This window comes from Coturnix japonica, chromosome 11, assembly GCF_054131305.1.
Source record: "Coturnix japonica strain WE chromosome 11, WE-NBRP24, whole genome shotgun sequence".
NCBI lineage: Eukaryota > Metazoa > Chordata > Aves > Galliformes > Phasianidae > Coturnix > Coturnix japonica.
Genome location: NC_140673.1, coordinates 20,193,600 through 20,212,410, shown reverse-complemented (window position 1 = coordinate 20,212,410; position 18,811 = coordinate 20,193,600). Strand labels below are relative to the sequence as shown.

Genomic DNA, 18,811 nt, shown 5'->3' with positions numbered 1-18,811 from the left:
TGTGTGCCTTAAGCTATCACAGGCGGAGGCCCATGAGACTGCATCTCATGTACATGTGCTTAGCCTTCAGCAGCCAAGCCATCCTGCTGCAGTGGTTTACTGCCCAGCACAGGGAATCAATGGATTCCCAGCGGTTCCCACTGAGTGATATTGTGGTCTCATCCCAGTAGCAGGGGCATGCCCAGAGCCTCCAGTAGTGCTTATCAGAACAGGAATAACTGGGAAAGGGAAGCTCTGGGACACTGTGTCAGGCCATGCAGTGGCACTACTGCTCCCCATGTGTCTCCTGCTCCACTGGGAGTTCATTGTTCTGTGGGGGTGGGCAGGAGCCCTGTGCTTCTCTATGTCTGGGATAAAGCTCTGCCCTTGCCTGCAGCTCTGCTGTGGCTGATCCCTCAGCGGCACCCACGCGGGTCACAGGAGCATGTTTTGGTTGCGGGGAGATGGACAGCAGAGGAGACCTTTCTAATGATCTTTTGAGTGCTGCTCTGATGGCTGCTTTCTGTTTGTCTCTCATTTCAGCTGACTGGGATTATTCAAGGCATGGTGGATGGGCAGCCAAGCCTCCAGCAAGTGCTTGAGGTAAGCAGAATAACCTTTATTTCCTGAACTCTGACCTCTGGTCCTGTCGTCTCCTCTTCATCTCCTTCCCTGCATCCTCCCCTCGCTGAGAATCGAACCGCGTAATTTGACTATGATTACAGCTTCATTAGAATAACATTTGCTGTCACGTTGGTGACACACTGCTGAGAGTATTGAACCATTGATCTGTCATTTCCAGCTGTTCATGTCAAGGGTACTGACAAGATATCCAAACTCTTGCCAGTAGATAGGAGAAGAGGCTATTCTTGCTTGAGCCAGTTTTAAAGGACCAAGGCATTGCTTGAGACCACAGCTCTGGAAGCTCTGCCTTTTCTCCTTCCTCTCTCTCAGCACTTTATTAAATTAATTTTTTCTACCTATTTAAATGCTAAATAATACATGTAGCATCGAAGGAAAATGCCTCTAAAATCTAATCTGGAGGATTTGCAAATGCAGATATAGCCCTAATAATGCCATCTGCTTAATGTTGAATTCCTACAGCATTTAGAGCTTAATTAGCTTGGAAGTGTTTCTCCATCAATAGCTTTTGTTGGTAGTCAAATAATGAAGGAAACCTCCCCAAGCAGAGCCCTCTCAGGCTGCAGGTTGCTGCTCAATGCATTGTCTCTGTCAGGATTTCCACTGCTGTGTTACCTAATTGTTCCTAATCAGAATAATTGTAACAATTGCTTATGTGAAGAAATCAAATTAAAGGCTTTAAAATCCTCCATGGAGACAGCACTTCATGGGCACTCACATCAGAGTTCAGCAGGGTTGCAGCGGGAGCTTTGCTGCCAGATCCTGGAGGTGCAGGTTCTCGTGGGGCCAGGATTGTTCTGCTTTGGGGTGGTTGCTCCCAAGAGGGCTGTTCTAGCTGGAATGAATGTCTTCTTAGGGGGTTTAGCTGAGGTTAGTTCTGCCTGGTTACTCTCTAAGGTTGGTGTGCATCCTTCAGATTATCGTGGCCCATTTGTGAAGCGGATCCAGAACCTGTCCCTGTGGGAGGTTTATTGGGAATACTGGGCTCACTTGAAACCCAAGCTGAGTGAATTGTAAGGAGGAATGAGAGACCAAACCTGGGAGTGGAAGGGGGAATGCCTGCCTTTGGCTGTGACTGCTTCAGTGTTCAGATGTGCCCAGTCCTTTGTTGCTCTCTCTCTCTCCCATACCCTTTGTGTGAAGCAGTGTGTGAGCAATGCTGTGGGTTAGGGACACCATCCCAGGATGCTTGTTTTATCCTGGATATTCAAGCAGGTAGTCAGAAGCTCCTGCTTAGATTTGTTTGACTGCCTCATACCCTTCAGCTTACAGCTTGATGCCTGGAGGGCCGTTGTAGAGCATCTTGCTTTGGCTTCTCTTGCCCTCCCCCAGACCACACTGGAGTGCTTCAAGAAATAAGTGCATTTTTCTTGGCTGGAGGGGAAACAGGTTGAGGTCCCTACAAACCCTTTTGGTACAGGGAGAGGAGAAGTGCAGGAATGCCAGGCAACAGCACAGCTGAATTGTCCCGTTAAGGCTGCACAACTTCCATCCCTCTGTGAGCAGAACGGCTGCGGTGCCTGATAAGATCATCTGCGCTCTGGTTGCCTGGTGTCTCCTATCAGAAATCTTCAAAGGTCCAAACGTGCTGTTGTTCAGATGGCAAGCAAAAAGAGAAGAGAGAGAGGGAGAGGGGTGGATAAGATCACAATTTTCTTCTCTCTTGATTGCAAGCAGCTTATCTGAGTTTAACTGTTGTGGCTTGGCCTGTCTCTGCAAAACTCATCCCCTTTTCTTGCCTTCCTTTTAGAGGGTCGACGAGTGGATGGCGAAGGAAGGCCTCTTAGATCCCAGCGTCAAGTCGATTTTTGTGACCTGTGGAGACTGGGATTTGAAAGTGATGTGAGTATGGAAAGGGAGGGAGGTTTTTCTGGGCTTTATTGTGCTCCGTGCTTGCCTGTAATGTGGATATCTTTGTCCTTACAAGCCTTCGACTGTACCCGGTCTTTATTTTTCAGGGAAATTGTTCGCTGTGCATAATTGGGAGTGGAGGGTTGTTTAAGAAGACAGGTAGGTGCTGGGCATAGTACCAGATCGTTCCCCAGGATAATCTCTGTAGCAAATGAATCCTCTCTTAACCCTGAGAAAGGTTGAAACTGGGGCTTTGTGATATTTCCTGTTTTTAGCCAACTTGTTTTCCAAAGGGATGACTGTCCCTGAGCATACAAATGAAACTCCATTTCTGAACACTGAAATCAAGCAGTAGCCCTTACCTGACTTTGACATGGCAGGTGCTTTCTCCCTGTCATCTTGGCACGTTAACTGGATGTGAATTAGCATAGTGTACAGTGGAAATAATACAAGTATGGTATTTGTATGGTTGGAATAGTACAAATATAGATGGAAATGAATAGCTAGAGGGTACCTAAGGGAAAGCACTCACCAACTCTGAGGCCTTCAAGATAGGTGCTCACCACAAGATCTCCACTAAAGGAGCAACCTCCAGAAAGAGATGCTACCTTAGTGGTGGTCAGCCCTTAAATGGGATCTAGAAGAGGTGGAGTCGAGCTCCATTACCTTCACTTGTGCTCCCGCAGCTGACCCGTCACTTGCCTCAGAGGTTCAGGCTGTGATCAATCATTTCCCTTACACGTAGTCTTTGGGAAAAGAATACAGGCCAAGTCCAACATGCTGCATTGGTCTTATTGTATCACTGAGGTCACTTTCATGAGTAGGGTAACTGGCATCTAGAGAGTACCAGGTGAGGACCTGCACTGAGGTCTACAAGTGCTGGTGTATGTGCATGCTTTCTCATGAAAATAGCTAAACCAGCAACCCAGAAATGTGATTTTAAAGAAGTGAAGTTGTGTCTAAGTCTGAAGTTAATCTAACCTGTAAGGTATTTGCAGAGTATTATCATATTGTGCTGAATTCACCTGGATTGCTGTAAACTTGCTTCAGCTTTTCATTTCCTCAGAGTGCTGGGTAAAGGCTCCTGTTGTTATCACATCAGTAAAGCCTGGACTTGACACATATGAAGCTAAGCTGACATGCACAACTCGTTAGTAGTGTTACTTGGTGTTCACTGTGACGTTGGTTTCCACAAGCTGGAAGTCTAAATAAACTGCACACAGCCAGGGAGCAATCAGCTCCGGTTCCTTCCCTGCAGAGTGGTCTTTGTAGAGTGGCAGCTCCTTGCTTCCTCATGGTATGATTAGTGAGGCATGAGATACGGGGATGGAAGCAGCAGCACAAGCACTAGTGGAGATGAGGAATTTGCCATGCTCTTCTGAGTCAGAATTTGCTGGGACTCTGCTGGGGTCATGACAAGGACTTGTATATGAGTATATTGCCAATTCTTCTGTCACTGGTTTAATGTGTTTTTCTTTGTAAACCATACTTAAACATTTGTTAGAGACAAACACAAAGACAGCTGCAGGGATGTGCTAAACATCTATTTCCAATCTCTTTTCTTGGCACTTTCCTTCTCTGTTGTTGTTTTGAGAGTCCAGTTTACTGCTTTTGGTGATGGTTGCGAAGAACAGCCATGGTTTGCTATGTCTCAAAGCCCATCTTTCCATTCCCTTCACACCAGGCTAACAAGGTTCCCAGATAATGGCATCATAACTCAGTGTCTGTGTGAAATAGGCAGCCTTCTGCATTTTTCTCTTTCATCAGAGGCTGATAGCGGGGAAATATAGTGAATATGAGCCTTGTTTCTGGTGAGCCATTGGGGCTGTGGGGTGAGTTGGGCCAGCAGGACACGCAGCTCTGGAGCCCAGATACTTGATTCTCCATTTGCAGCGGTCTCTTGCATGGATTGTGCCTCACTAGTCAGCTGGAAAAGAACACTCCACTCCTGGCCATGAGGCTGCAGTGAGTGGTTCATTTCTCCCTCTTCCTTTTAAAAAAATGTTTTAAACCATTAACTTCAGAATTCAATCCTGAAGCGTCTCCAGGGCAGAGCAGAAAATACATTTCATGTTTCCAACCACAGATACAGGGAGCCTGGCTGCAGCCGCTCAGTGAGTAGCGCATCACACTGCTCCGCCACCGATTGGGTGCAGCAGCATGCAGCGTCACATCTGATTAGCTCCATGCCAGTGAATGAGGCTTGAGTGAGGACTCCCTGCCAGCTCTGGACTTGTCTCATTTCCCATTACTTTTATCCGTCACCACGAATGCCGAGTCTCCCTCCTAAACTAATTAAGTTTGCGTGTGTTTAGACACATTGCCAAATAGGGGTTAGCAAAGCAGAACTGAGCATCTCTTTTTAAAGAGGGAAGGCGCAGAGCTGAAACAAGGCTGCTTAGACAGGGAGATGCGTCCTCAGAGAGGTGGAACATCTAGGAAATATTCCAGGAAATTACCTTGTGCTTCCCTAAAAGACTTGCAGTGTTGCTGGTGCCCTGTTCTACCAAGTGGAGTCCACGCTCTTGGCGCTGAAGGTACTGGGACAGAGAGGGGAGGTGGTGCTACTTGTCCAAGTTTGGAGTTAATGTGTGAAGCATTGCATGGTAAAAGTCCCCCCTGGATTCTAGAGGAGTTCTGGAGCAAGCTGTGTTCCTCTTATCAGTGTCTCATGTGGTTTGTAGTTCCTTGTCCTTGGCTGTTGATAGAAAACTGCAGCTTTGTTTCTGGCTTCTCCAGCAAAGACTTGGACATTGCTTGGCTTCAGTCTACATGTGCTGTTCTACATGTGCTGTGGAATGATGTCTTCTGGACAGGCTTGTGGGTGCTTCCAGCAGGTCCCAGGGCACCAGGAAGCCCACAGAGATGAGTAAATTGAATTTGGGGTGGTAGCTGGGTCACAGAGGAGAACCTACCAGCCTTTCACCATCCAGTGGTGAATGTGGGGACAAGGTGGGTAAATAACCCTGTCAAAGCCAAGAGCTGAAGCATCTCTGAGAGAAAAGTGCAAGAGGAACAGTGTTTGTCAAGGTGCAGAGCTCTGATGAAGGTGTCTAGCAGCATTCAAGATGGATGCCCAGCTGCTAAAGGACCCATGAAGCCTTTGCTTGTCTTAGGAGTCTTCAGAGAACAAGGTGCTGAATGGCTGCACACTTGATTTTTCTTGAACAGCTGAGCCTTCCTGGTAGTTCACAGAGCTGTTTCTGCCTGGATTCCCTCTGAGCACCAGTCACAAGGAGCCTGGAAAAGGACAGGCACCTGAGAAGGGCTCATGGAGGCACCAATTGAGGTCCTCTGCCCTGCTGCTCATAGCTGTGTCATGGTCATAGAGCAAAACACAAAGGAAAGTCATTGCTGGAAGATTTGGCTGCTGCTGCTCGAGAGAGGGCTCCGATACAGTGTGCTGCTGGCTGCCGGCTTTCAGCTCTGAGCCAGGCTGGAGTCGGGGAGACAGCAGCTCTCCTGCCACCCCTCCCCTTCCCTCTTGTTAAGATGCAATTTCTTTAATGAGGAAAACCTCTTGAGTAGGAACATCACCTTTCTGAAGGCATGTCCTGACAAGGCAGTTCAAGCCGACAGAGTCGCATCTCAGCTTCAGCAAATATCAGTCACTCATTACAGAGACTTCTCCCCTCCACCCCCCAGCAGCACCCCTCATTCCCAGACAAGGGAATGAATCACACTCCTGCTCTTGAATACATCATGACAGTCGTGGTTCTAATGAGAGAAGGCCATTCATTCTGGGTGGAAAGTTCCCTGTGCCGACACAGAAATGTTATTAATTAAAGAGAGCTACCTGAAGCAAAAGATGAAAGGAGCACCAGACCTGCCAAGCTAAAATATGAGTGGGGATACAGCCTCGTTAGGCACACGGTCCTTGGGCACAGCGGGAGGATTCCTTCAGCCTGTTGCAAGGAGCTCTCCTCTAAGTTGAAAAGCTCCGGGGCCGGATTCAGACCCAGCTTTAGTGCCAAGACCTCATCCTGCACGCAGGTGGAACTGCTGCTGGTGGTTAAACAAATCACATTGATGTGGCATTGAGCAGTGAGGGTAACGTACCCCTGAAGGGCGGAGGGAGCCGCTGGTTGCAGGAGATGATTTTAGTGGAAAAAGAGGGTACTGGGAGTCTGCCGAGGTTGAGCCCTCGTGTTGTAAGCTCTTTAGTGTGGTTTCTCTCTTCTGAAATGTCAAATTGCCTCCCTCCATGTGTGGAACCATTTTGCCCGCTCTGTAAGCATAATGGGAATTAATCTTGGCAACCAGAGGAATGTTTTCACTGTGTGTTCCTGCTACAGAGCTGAGACACAGCGCAGGTAGGTGATAGGCCTGTGGTCACGCGTGCAGCTTGCATGCAGGCAGAGGCAAGGAAAGGAGCTGAACCTAAACCTGCTGAACCTCAGAGCTGGACCTTAATGTCAGAAAGCACAAGTCAATCCTTTTCCTTCCAGGATCATTCTGCAAATGCATCAGAAGAGTAAAAGCGTAGGATTTGTACCTCCAGTATGAAGATGTTTGTACTGTACTTACTGTGGCTGATCACAACGTGCTAATTTATTTCTTTACAGGAAACTACTGCTCAGAAGTTTTTTATTTTCTTAAATAAGTGTTAAAATGCTAGTACTCTCTAATGCGGTGATATAACATTGTGAAGTGCCTTGAAATGTTTATAGCCCTTGGTGTTCTTCCTAGGTTGCACATTAGTAAATTCTGAGCAATGAATTATACCACTGCTTAATTCACTGTTACTCTTTTAGCCCTTCCTGTGCAAGTGGCACTGGCTGGGAGGACACCTGCCTTCTGATACCAGCTCATAGTGTGTCAGTAGGTTGGGCTTTCTGGCCTTCTGTCCCGACAGTTTGGTTTGGGGCCAGCATTAGGTCATGAAGAAGATGAAGAATCAATGGTGTTGGTGTCCCTTGTGCATGTTCTTCTTTATCACAGTAATGGGTGAGGGCCAGCAGTTTCTGCATGGGGCAGAAGTTGCAGGCAGCCCCTGAGCTGGGTGCATGGGGCTGTGTGGGTAGCTGTGCAGGAGAAAGTACAGGGTGAGCTGGTTAGGTGATGGCGTTGCAGGAGCTAAGTTCAGAGAGTGGCTCTCAGGGAAGAGCTGGAAACAAAAGTGTAGTAGTTTGCCTTTAAAAATAAGACAGTAATTCCAATTAAAATCTTTGGATTAGCTTTTTTGTTACTTTAATACAGATTGTTTTGCTGACCAAGCCTATGATATATCCTTTCACGTGGTTATATTGGCTCAAGAAGAGGGTGGTGAACTGCAGTGCGGGGATGGGACTGAATATCCAGGGTCAGGAACCTTTTGAGTCAGCTCTGCTGATGGAGTTGTTCATGTAATTACATCCTAAAGTGCACTGCCGGAGCTAAGCAAGGGAGCCTTATGAGCATGCTCTCCTCTAGCACTTACAGGGAGCAGCACTGACCCCATTCATTTCTGTGACCCTGCAGGCCAGCTTTTTGTTTTTAAAGGAAATGATATCAGTGATGCAAAATAAATCTTGGATTTTTAAGGTTTCCCCCTTAAAAATAAGAGCATACAATGCTCATTTAAAATTAGTTTTGCACCCTTGATTTTTGTTATCCCTCTACAGCGGTTCCCCACCTGTCTCCTGTTCCTGCCTTTGTTTGAGATGTGTTGGTTGCATGAGGCTTCTTGTGAGCAACGGTGAGAAGTGTGACTGTGGGAATGCCTCTGTGTTAAGTTTTGGACATAAAATCTTTGTATAGGGATCGTCATACAGTGGACTATTACTTTCGGGTCTGCTGCTTGCCTGGCGCGTCATAGCAGAGATGTTTGTCATAGTCAACGCTGTAGTTGCCAAAGATTTATTGAGCTGTGATGCCTGACGCACGCTGTGGAGCATGGATGCTGTTGCTTGGGAATCAGTGCCAAGGAAGTTGGTGGAGAAACTTGAATTAAATGTATGGTGTAGGGGAAAATGAGACAGGCGTTGCATGGAGTGCTTCATTTCCAGCAATGAACCCCTGAGGTGGGGTAACGAATGTAGAAGGTGGATTTTCCATACTTGGATAAAGTAATGCAAGCTGTATTTGAACAATATACTGAACTGAATGCGAGCCATCGGTCCCAGTATCATCTTATCATACAGTAAGGAAAAGTAATTCCTTCTGCAGTAGAAATCTCTAAGTTGAATTCTGTGTCCAGTGTTATGATGAATTTAGGCAAAATAGCTTCAAAACCAATGGATCTATAATGAATATGTGGTGAAAAGCACCCCTGCATATATGAAAGGCCTCTGATAGCTACTCAACATCATGGTTACCCCATGCCCTGAGGGATCAGAAAGCTGGCTGACTTGAGAACCATTAAGGAGAAGCCACTGGAGGACTCTATCATCTGAGTTCAGGTGTGTGCAGCATGAGGAGTAGCTTCATCAATTGTGACTTTTCCTTATTACTTCAAAAAACTTAATTTTTCTAGCACTAGACAGCTGTAGTGTTTCATGCTGGGGCTGAAATGTCAGCTGTCTCCCTTTGGATCTCAGCTCTTCTGAGCTCCCAGCAGAAGTGAGGCCGTTGTGCGTTGGCATCATTGCTGCCTTCCCAGTGGCTTTGCTAGGAATAATGTGCCTGCGGCTGCTCAGGTTGGAGAACTCTGCTTGAAAAATACCACTAGCCTGGGAGCAGCCTCTTTGTTATAAGTCAGGCTTGGCATAATTCGGTGGCCTTCTTGAAAGCATTTTAATTGTTTGCATGCTTGTTTCCTGTTGGGAGCCATTTTCCTGGATGGGTTCAGTCCCTTTCCTCCTGGAGCTCCTGACTGGCACAGACCTACTGGGCCATCTTGAGGTCATCCTTGGTATTTTCCCTCCAGCGTATTCTCATGTGCATTGTCCGGCCACTCTCCGTAGCCTGAGAAGTCAGTCTGGGTGAGTGCGGGACACTACAGCTGCAGGTAACTTTATGAGCTAAGTCCATTCCATGTTGGAGCTGCCTTTTCCTAGGTGCTTGGCACCTTGAAGAGCATGTCTTATGCTCAGCTGTGGACCAGGTGCTGATGTGAGGCAAATGGAGGTGGCACACAGAAGAACAAGGTGGAAGCCTTAGGGGAAGAGGAGTGAGGATGCAGTGTGACGTGCCAATGGGGCTGTGTGGCAGATTCATGCTGCCCAACTTGCTGTCCTGCCTGGGACCGTCCAGCTTTCTTTGCCTCCTTTGAGGACTTCCTCCTTCCATCTGCCCAGCCACCTGCATTCCATGTCACCCTTCATCTTCTGTAGGTGCCTTTGGTAATCTCTACTGTCCCTGCTCAATTCTTCCACCACGTTGGGCTGCTCTCAGTGCCAGTGTCCACCTGGGCTGGACTCAGCTCCATCCTTAGCACAGATCCACATGTTTAGCAACCAGGCAAGGTAGAAGGCTGCAGCCCTTCTCCTCCAGCTCACTGTGCTCCCCAAGCTGAGGAGAACAGTTACATTTTATGGGCCATTTAGCTTCCCAATGGTGATCCTAATTCTTCACAGCATGCATGTGCCATTTCTCATTATTAAAAGGACCCCTGAAAAGGGGCTGCCCTCTGAGTCAGTGCTCTTCTGCACAGTTAATTGCGGGAGGGTTTTGCTTAGAAAGTGAGGCTAAATGTTTCCATAGCTCAGGTTCTGCTGACCACAGGGAATGACCTTGGTGTGCTGTCAGGGAAGAATGCATGTCTCATGCAATCCAGGCTTGGGATTGTGCTGAATGAAGCCCACTGCTTTCCGCATAGAGACACAGGGTGCTTTAAGGGCTGGCTGGCCAGGTGTCTGAGCCTTTCATCCTTTCATCTCTCTGTCTTTATATTGTGTGACACTTCGGGTGCCGAAATAGCTTCCATTCCTCGGGGGCCCAAGCAGGCTCTGCAGTTACAGGAAAGGAGTGATTACCTCTGAGTGACACGTTAGCCGAAGGATGGATGGCTGCGGTCGCATGGCAGGTGGGAGATGGATGGGTGGAGAGTAGGTTAAGGGGAGGTTCTTGTCAAGTCTCTGCGGTGTCTGCGAGAAAACAGAGCTGGCAAGCCATCAGGTGGTGTGCTTCAGGTGTGAGGAAGCTGCCAAGCTCCCTGGCACTGGGAAATGCCAAGTGGCATGTTCCTGACACATGGAGCACAGCAGTGTGACAGAATGAATGAGGCTGGTGTGGAGGGGTTAACGTATGCAAAGGAGGTTGGCGGAGGTAAGATTTGCCAGCAGGGTGACTCAATGGCAAGACCATGTGAATGAATTCAAGAGCTTGCAAGAAGAATGTTGGAAGTTGTCATTTGCTGGAGTTTTCTGCATTTGCTGCAGGAAATTGGTGGCTTAAGTGGATCTAAGCGCCGGGGTCCTGCACCGGTTATCTAGATAAGGTGAAATTAGGAGGAGGCTCAGTAATTAATTCCTCTTTCTGTAACCTGGATGGGGAATGATTCTCACTTGCCACTTTTCCTCTGAAGTCCCTTCAGAAGCTGGTAGGGACTCTGGTTATGAAACCCAGGAAGCAAAGAAGATCCCTGGGTGCCTGACACTTCCTTTTCTCTGCTGTTTTTTTCTCACAGGCAGCCTCGGGCTGCCTGTCTCTTTGTTAAGAGAGTGACAGCAATGTGACACCGTGAAAATAATTACTAACAAATCACGGTGGTGACTGCAAACAGCTCGCTGCCTTCAGAGGCATGTCAGGGAGCATTAGAGCCGGGCCGTGGGAGCTGTGGAGCAGCGAGGGGCTCTGTATCTGCTCTAGGCTGAGGGGAGCTTTGGAGACCTTTGGCGCCCGCCACCCCCACATCGTTCCCTTCTCATTGGCTGTTTCTTTCCTCCCTTCCCTGCCTTTGCCATCAATAATTAAGCCCATTAATTGCACAGTGAGCTCAGGAATGCTGAGAATCGTGAGGCTGGGCTTCTGCCTGCCCTGCTTTCAGCAGCCAACCACAGAGCAGCAGAAGCATATCCATGCTTTGCTCCCCATCTTGCAGCCCTTGTGACTGCCGTGGACAGAGATGTGTGTTAGTTGCATGCCCTTAGGAATTCCTGTGCTACTGGTGTACATTTGGAGGATTGCACCTGTCCTTGTCCTCAGCAGCTGCTGATCTCAGTAATGCAGTGATCCCGAAAGCAGGTTTGCACTTGTGCAGAGCATCACAGCAGGCGTGCAGGTGATGGCCATCTCCAGCAAAGGAACGCACATAGGAAGGAGAGGAGTGCCCAGGATGCTGTAGGAATGGTGCCAGTCAGCAGGGCTGGTGAATGTGGTCTTCAGTCCACAGGTCACAGCTGAAGAAGGTGGTTGGTGCCGAGCAGAGCATCTAGGAGAGTCTGCCAAGATGCCCCTACATACACATCAGCAGCTGTGGCTGCCCTGAAGTAAGAATCATAGAATATCCCAAGTTGGAAGGGGCCCGTAAGTATCACAGAATCATAGAATGGCTTGGGTTGGAAGAGGTCTCAAAGATCACATAGTTAGAACCTCCCTGCCACGGGTTGCCTGCCCCCTGCCAGCTCAGGCTGCCCAGGGCCCCATCCAAACTGGCATTGAACACTTCCAGGGATGGGGCATTTGCAGCTTTTCTGGGCAGCCTCTGACCCAGGTGAGGAGCAGGAGAATGGGAGTGAGACTGCAGCCACAGGCTCCTTCTCCACCATGCAGCCCTCTTCCCCATTCCACTGGTTACTCAAGTGATTTCCCCGACTGTCACATCTGTAAATAATGTTGCTGGCACATCTAGTGAGATGCAGAGCGGCGATGGAGGGGGGAGGGCTGATACTGGCTCGTAACAGCCCCTCTCCCTGATTCATACAATATTTATGCAGGGGCTGGGAGTTGGCGGCACTGACCTCTGGGTCGGGCTGTTAAACAGCTCTCGCAGCCCCTGCATCCTAATTGCTGCACTTGTCCTTTGCTCTGGAGGATTCACTGTTCCTTCTCTCTACTGAAGCAAATACTAATGGCAGCTCGTGCTAGGAAGTGGGGAGCAAGCTCTCTCCCTGCAAGAAAAAGCTAAACTTGTTTCCCCTTGTGGAGAGCTGATCCGTAACAGCACAGAAATCTGTGCTCAGCCAGTTTCTCAGGGTGCTGGGCAACCTGTACTCCCAGCCTATGCTGAAAGCACACTGAGCTGTCGTGCATGTAATGCTTGGTTATATATCAGCAGAGGGGATGGGGGTAACCTGCCTCCTTTCTCTTAGTGGGGAGAGGAAGAGGAGGTAATCACAGAAGTCATTTGGATGTCTGTGGATCCAGTGACCCATGTGGCCACCCACGTCCTTATCCTGCCTTCCTGAGCCAGCAGCTCTCCTTCGTGACTGAAAAAATGCTGTTCAGACTGGAGACTAATGGCCTTTAAGTGACATGATTGTATTATGTTAAGCGTCTATAGGCTTTACCATTAGGCACTAAACAGTTTATGACTCATAGCAGAGAAGCCCTGGTCCTGAAGAGTGTATGAGCTAAATGGTGAGGACAGGCAAGGGATGGGAGAGACAAGGCTTCCTCTTGCCTGTTGGAAAGGGAGCTGGAACAGAATGCATGCTCTGTCCTTGAGCAGCACCTTGCTCTGGGTCTCGCATGCTCCAGTTTTCTGGGGAGCTACTTGGTGGGAAACTGCAGTCAGGGGAGAAGCGCCTTCAATTCTAGTTCAGTTTTTGTGCCTGTTTTGGTTTTGAGGGAGCTTGGAGACAATGCATTGTGGATGCACTCATTGCATCATGTTCCCTGCTTTAATCAAGGAGTAGACATGATGTTCTGCAGCAGGAGTCTGAGTGCTGCTTCTTCAGCCAGCTCGCGTGCAGAGGACCGGGCGATTATGAGACAAGGCTCTGTATGAAACTCTTCCTAAGAGGCTGTATAGACAGAAGAAGGACACGCTCTGTGTTACTAATTGAGCTCCACTGCAGCATGAGTCACAGAATCATTTAAATAGAGATCTCTATTCCAGCCTGCTGCTCAAGGAAGGGCTGACTTCAGCCTCAGACAGCTCACTTAGGGGTCTTTTGTGAGTGTGTTTCCCCACCTGTCTGTCCTGGTGCTTTATTTCCTGTATAGTGAAGATGGGAAGCTCCCCACCTGCAGCCTGTGGTCATGGCTGGTGACTTCCAGCAAGAACATGCCTGTGCCAGAGGTGTGTGGTATGCTAAGACTGTACACTGCTCTTGATAAGGTACTCTGTGATGTTCTAAGCAGCCAAACTGGCTCAGCAAGCCTGCATGTAAAAATCTGTTTTAAAGTTTTTTATATAGTGTCAGATTCTCAGGGCTGAGGAGGTGACCCTCGGCCTTGGAGACTTTCCACTTTTTCCTTGGGAGCAACTTTGTGCTCTTCTGCTGTCAAAGGCAAATACCCCCAGCCCTCCTCCCTGCTGGAAGGTAGTTTTTGCCCTGACCCTGAATACTGCTTTGCTGATCTAGAGAACTTGGAGGTTCTGCCCATTGCACCCCTAACCTCAGCTGAACTGTAAAACCAGCAAGTCCTTCTTTCCTGCATGGTAATTAGGTGGTTATTTCACATCAAAATTCGTAGCTTACTCTCATGGCTTCTTATTCCCACTGGCTGCCTACTAACAGCGGTAGAGTTACTCCAGATTTACTCCCACATGTATAGCAGGAGAATCAGGCCCAGTAAATAGAGCTATGAATCTTTTTAAGAGAAGCTGTTAAGCAGTAGCACATAGATTTATTGTAGCATCATGTGTGTGCAATTGTTGATGAACATCTTCTGTTGGAGGCTGAATACCTACTGTGTTACAGCCTTGCTTTTAATGTTGAGATAGCATCTCTGCCAGCATTGAGCTGACGCACAGACAGAAACCCATAAAAGGGCCAGATTTCACATGGTGCTAAATGCCTTCATGTTTCATTAAGGTTGATGGCAGTGGAAGGCACGCCGTACTTTGCAGGGCAAGCAAGCGATGGTGAGCCTTTGGTGTTTCCTAGGTGGAAATGTGTGTGAGACAGAGGGAAAGCAGTGTTAGCCAGAAAAAGGCAGGAAGCTCTGAGAGTGCCAGGTATTAGCCTCGCTGCTTAGCATGGGTTTTTTTGGCCTCATTACCCTAATCCAATTAAAGATTGATGGAAAAAGCTAACACGCTCTCCAGTGAAGGGGTTTGTGTGCAGTCTGCTTCCCTCACTGGGCACTCAGAGTGGCTTCTGTTATCTTTGTGCATCAGCACACCTCCCCAGGCCCTGCGGAGCCTCCGCACGCCTCGGTGTGTGCTCTTCTCCTGCATTGTGGCTCTCTTATTACTAATGGAGCATGGATGCATTTTAGCTGCTGGTCAGCACTCATTAATATCCAGAGATGACAGGTTGACATTTGTAAAGAAGACTTGCATTGACCTTCATGTTGTGCATCGGTGCGGTTGCCATGTGGTGCCCTGTGCTGGATGCTGCCGCCGCCTCAGGAATGCATTTGTGCTAGCAGAGGGGCAGGCTGCTCTGTCACCCTTTGCTGCTGCCATTAGTGCAGGCAGAGTGCCTGGGTGCCTCTGCAACCCTCTGCCCATCCCTGGAACAGTTCTTCATAGCCCCACCCCAGCAAGTGGCACTGGGTGATGGTGGGGTTGCAGTTGTGGCTCCTTTGGAGGTTGTTTCTGGTTCCCCACAGTGAAGATGTGTCCTTTGGGTTCTGGGACTTTTTTCTGGCTCCCACTTGGGAGTGCAGCAGGAGGAGCTGTGCCAGCCCAAGTACCTGCATGCTGTCAGCTGCCTGTCCCCCCCCTACCCCCAAACCACTCATCCCAGTATGAGGGCTGCAGCCAGCTCAGCTCTGACATTTATTAACAGAGGGGCTTTGAAACCAGGCAGGCTGCTCCTGCAAAGGCTCCTCGCTGCAACTCCGTCTCCTCTCGCCAGCCCATCTGAAGCAATGGCTGCTGGTGTTGAAATTCATTAGTGCTCCCTGACAGGCGATGGAGGCTGGCTCTGTCTGTTCCCACTTCCCTGCTCTCATGTCCCCGCTTCACGCACGCTGATATTTAAAGCTGATGTGCGGCTCGTAGGCTTGTTGCACTGTGACAAGTTTGGGGGTGGCTGAGAGAACTGAGAGGGTGGAAGAAAGGCAGAGTGAGATGGGGAGGGGGGGAGAAGGCTCCTGTCTCAGGGTTTCTGTGAAAGCCTGGGGCTCTTCAGACCCTCTCCAAATGTATTGTCTTGGCATAGCTGCTGCTTGTGGACTGAAGTGCAGTGATGGAGGCACAGGGAAGGCAGTCACCTGGCAGGGGCTACTCCAGCCCCTTGACCAGGCCTTGCTCTTGGCAGCTGTCCTGCTCCCTTGGTTGGCTTTGCTTCTGCTCTGTGCTGCCACATTCCAGTATTTCCACCAAGGCTCCCCATGCTCCTTCAGCAGAGGATTTCCAGGGCAGCAGTGTGCTCACCCTCTCTTTGGCAGCTCAGTGCAGCGGGGTTGGCTGGGCCACAATTAAAATGTTCTGCATCTCTTCCAACTCAAGGTATTCAGTACATATGTATATATATTATTTTTTTGAAAGCTGCAACCAGGTCTATAAATATCAAGATTTAATGTCCCTTTATCTTTCCCAAAGAGAGACTCATTCTTTAAACTGGCTCAATATCAATACACCCAGTGTGTAGAAAGTGGCCCAATTTCTTTGTCTCCTGACATCTTGAACCCAGAAGCAGATGGACGTTAACCAGCTCTGATGAGTTGGGAGAATCAAGCATTAATTTTTTATATGTGAGGACCACCTGAGTGACGGAAATCAATTATGGCCGGCCCTCCCCTTCCATATTAATGTGGCGGCTCTGAGCGGAGGCGGAGGAACCTGTTGAAATGAGAAACCCCTATTTCTTAGTTTGACCCCCTAGATAATTAGGGTTAAATTGATATGCTATCGCACCGGTGACACATTTTATCTGCCTCTGTTTGTACAAGAGGATACAATAGTGGAGGAAGGACCAATTTGTGCCCTGCTCTAGCTAACCAGACCGAGATAAAAGGTGTCACTAGTATGATAACGTTCTTGCCTCACGCTCCTTTATTGTTGCTCAATTTGCCTTCTTTTTTTTTTTTTTTTTTTTTAATCCCATTCTCTCTTACTTTCAATACCCTTGGTCATATTTTAACTCCATGCCATCGCATAATGATGCCCCACTAAATGTGTGTGGAGATAGGCAACTCTGGCTGACAGCCTTCCCCGATAACCGAATTCCAGCCCATCCATCACTTGGCTGCTCTCCTTAACTTAAGGGAAGTGATAACTAAAGCAAGGCCGTTTATCACCGCTGAGCTGTGCGCTTCTCACTGGCTTCAGTGGGAGGAATGCAGTCAGGTGACCTCATTTCCCATTTACATCCCGTTCTTCTCCAGACCCCCATTTACCCCACAGCATGAAGAGAACTGGGCCCAGAAAACAGAGCCTGGGGTAAAGGAGCTCTCTGAAAATGGAAGTGCAGGCTTAAGCAGAGCTGCATTGGGGGCTGGAGGATCCCACAGCCAGTTTTAGGCTTCTCTCTGGCAAGTGCCTGAAGCACAATCTTTGGCTGGTGGGATTGTGTGGAGAGGAGGCAGCGAGTCTTCATTCAGAAGCTGGAAGCGTGGTGGGACCCTTATTGTTCACCTGCTGCTCAGGGAAGCAGAGGAGTCCATCCTTGGAGGTATTTCAGAGATATGTGGATGTGACACTATAAGGAACATGGTTTAGTGATGGGCCTTGGCAGGTTGGGTTGATGTTTGCATCTGATGGTCTTGAAGGTCTTCTCCAGCTTTGATGACTCTATGATTCTGTATATTGAGCTATTTGCTTGAGCACAGCTGTTCTACTCATTGAGGTTGAATTTTGCCAAATGAGGAGCCATACTGAGCATAAGGCCCATTTGCCAAGTGATAGAATAATTTGAGTTGGAAGGGACCTTTATGGCCATTTAGTCCAGCTCTTCCACAATTGAGCAGGGTCACCTACAGAAGATCAGGTAGCTCAGAGCTTGGTGCAGCTTGGTCCAAATGAGCTGCTCAAGTCAACAGTGATCCTAATAAATGGAGATGCTTTCTTAAGGGCCTTGGCAGTATTATTCCCCAGGAGACCAGGTTTGCCTCCATGCCCATTTCAACCTGGAGAAGATGATGGAGAAACTGCTGCCAGGTCCCTAGGTTGGGGAGAATGGATCCACTGCAGGTGACAACGTTGGAGCTAGGAGTGCTTTCTTGGACCCTGCCTTCTGTGCAATGAGAACCCCCAAATCCCCATGTCTACGCTGAGAGCTCTGCTGCCCCAGACTATAACAGAACACAGGGCTGTCCTTTGGTAAGGACAAGGTGCTCAGGGGCAGTCTCTCTGATAGCCTGGGGCCACCTGAACTGAAGATTCCAGCTCAGGAAGTAGAGACTGACAACCTGCCCAAGTTATGGTGTGAGTATAGAGCTGCCAGTGCTTTAAAAACTTGGTGAAGTCTTTCTGGTGCTAATGTGAAATGAGGGGAGCAGAAGCACAGAGGGGGAGGGGGAATGTCCTTAGGTCACACAGCTCCACAGCCAGTTTCTGGGGTTGTTACTTGTTTGCAAAAATGGGTCATTTATTTAGTTGACATATTTATTTGGAACATTTATTTTCTCCAATTAAAGCCCCCCTGTCCAGCGCCCTGGGCTTACTGCCATCAGTCTCAGGGTGAGAGAAGAACCAAGCTGTCCTGTTTCCTGTCCCTTTTGGTCCCGTGGGGATGGAAATGCTTTGATGTCATTCAGTGCACTGGGTGGTTAGCTGTCTCTTCATGTGGCTAACAAGAACGGTGTTGTACTGACTTGTCCTGGGCCCTGTCCAAATGTTAGGTGAGATGAGAATTATTCCTCTATCTGGAGCCAGGTTGAAGGCTGTATTAATGAAGATTTCTTGGGCTGAGAGGATAGACCATTTAGTAACACACTTCTTGCTAACTGCTCTTGTGGTCCTCTCTAGCTAAAGTGTGCAGTCCCAGAGATTGAGCCAATCCCATTTCTTTGTTAGACCCATTGTTTATTTGAGATGGTTCCTTTTCTTGTGTTGTTTTTTCATTTGGCTCCCCATAGAAAGCAGCTTTCTTAGGATGCTGGTTGGGCTTGGTGGTCTGTCCAGCTCCGGGATGTCATGGACACTTGTAATGGCTGCCAGATGCATAGAGCAGGCTGGCTTTTATGTGATGGCCATGCAGTTGTGGCTCCAAGTGGTTCACTTCAGAGCAACGGTACTGGCATCAGATGAGCTGTGCCAAGAGATGAGAGCGTGCTGTCAGGTTGCGTTGCTTACCTTGCAGATCACCTCAGTTCTGCTGCTGAAAGTTCATTCTTTTGACAGAAGAGGTTCCTGTGGACCTCCTTATTTGTATGTTTTTGTATGCCATAAATTACCACTCCTAAATGAGGCTATGTA

General features: G+C 48.5%; 1 protein-coding gene across 6 annotated transcripts in view; it reads left to right on the top strand.

Moving 5' to 3' along the window:
• Positions 1–18,811, top strand: part of ERI3 (ERI1 exoribonuclease family member 3) — a 93,959-nt gene that overhangs the window by 22,336 nt on the left and 52,812 nt on the right. For all 6 annotated transcript variants that reach the window (XR_001556889.3, XR_014932804.1, XR_014932805.1 and 3 more), the window contains exons 4-5: positions 523–582; positions 2,372–2,463. Coding sequence is in view for 3 of the 6 variants with exons in the window: in XM_015870228.3 (XP_015725714.1) it covers positions 523–582; positions 2,372–2,463 (152 nt within the window). In the remaining 3 variants the exon portion in view is untranslated. The remainder of the gene's footprint in view (positions 1–522; positions 583–2,371; positions 2,464–18,811) is intronic.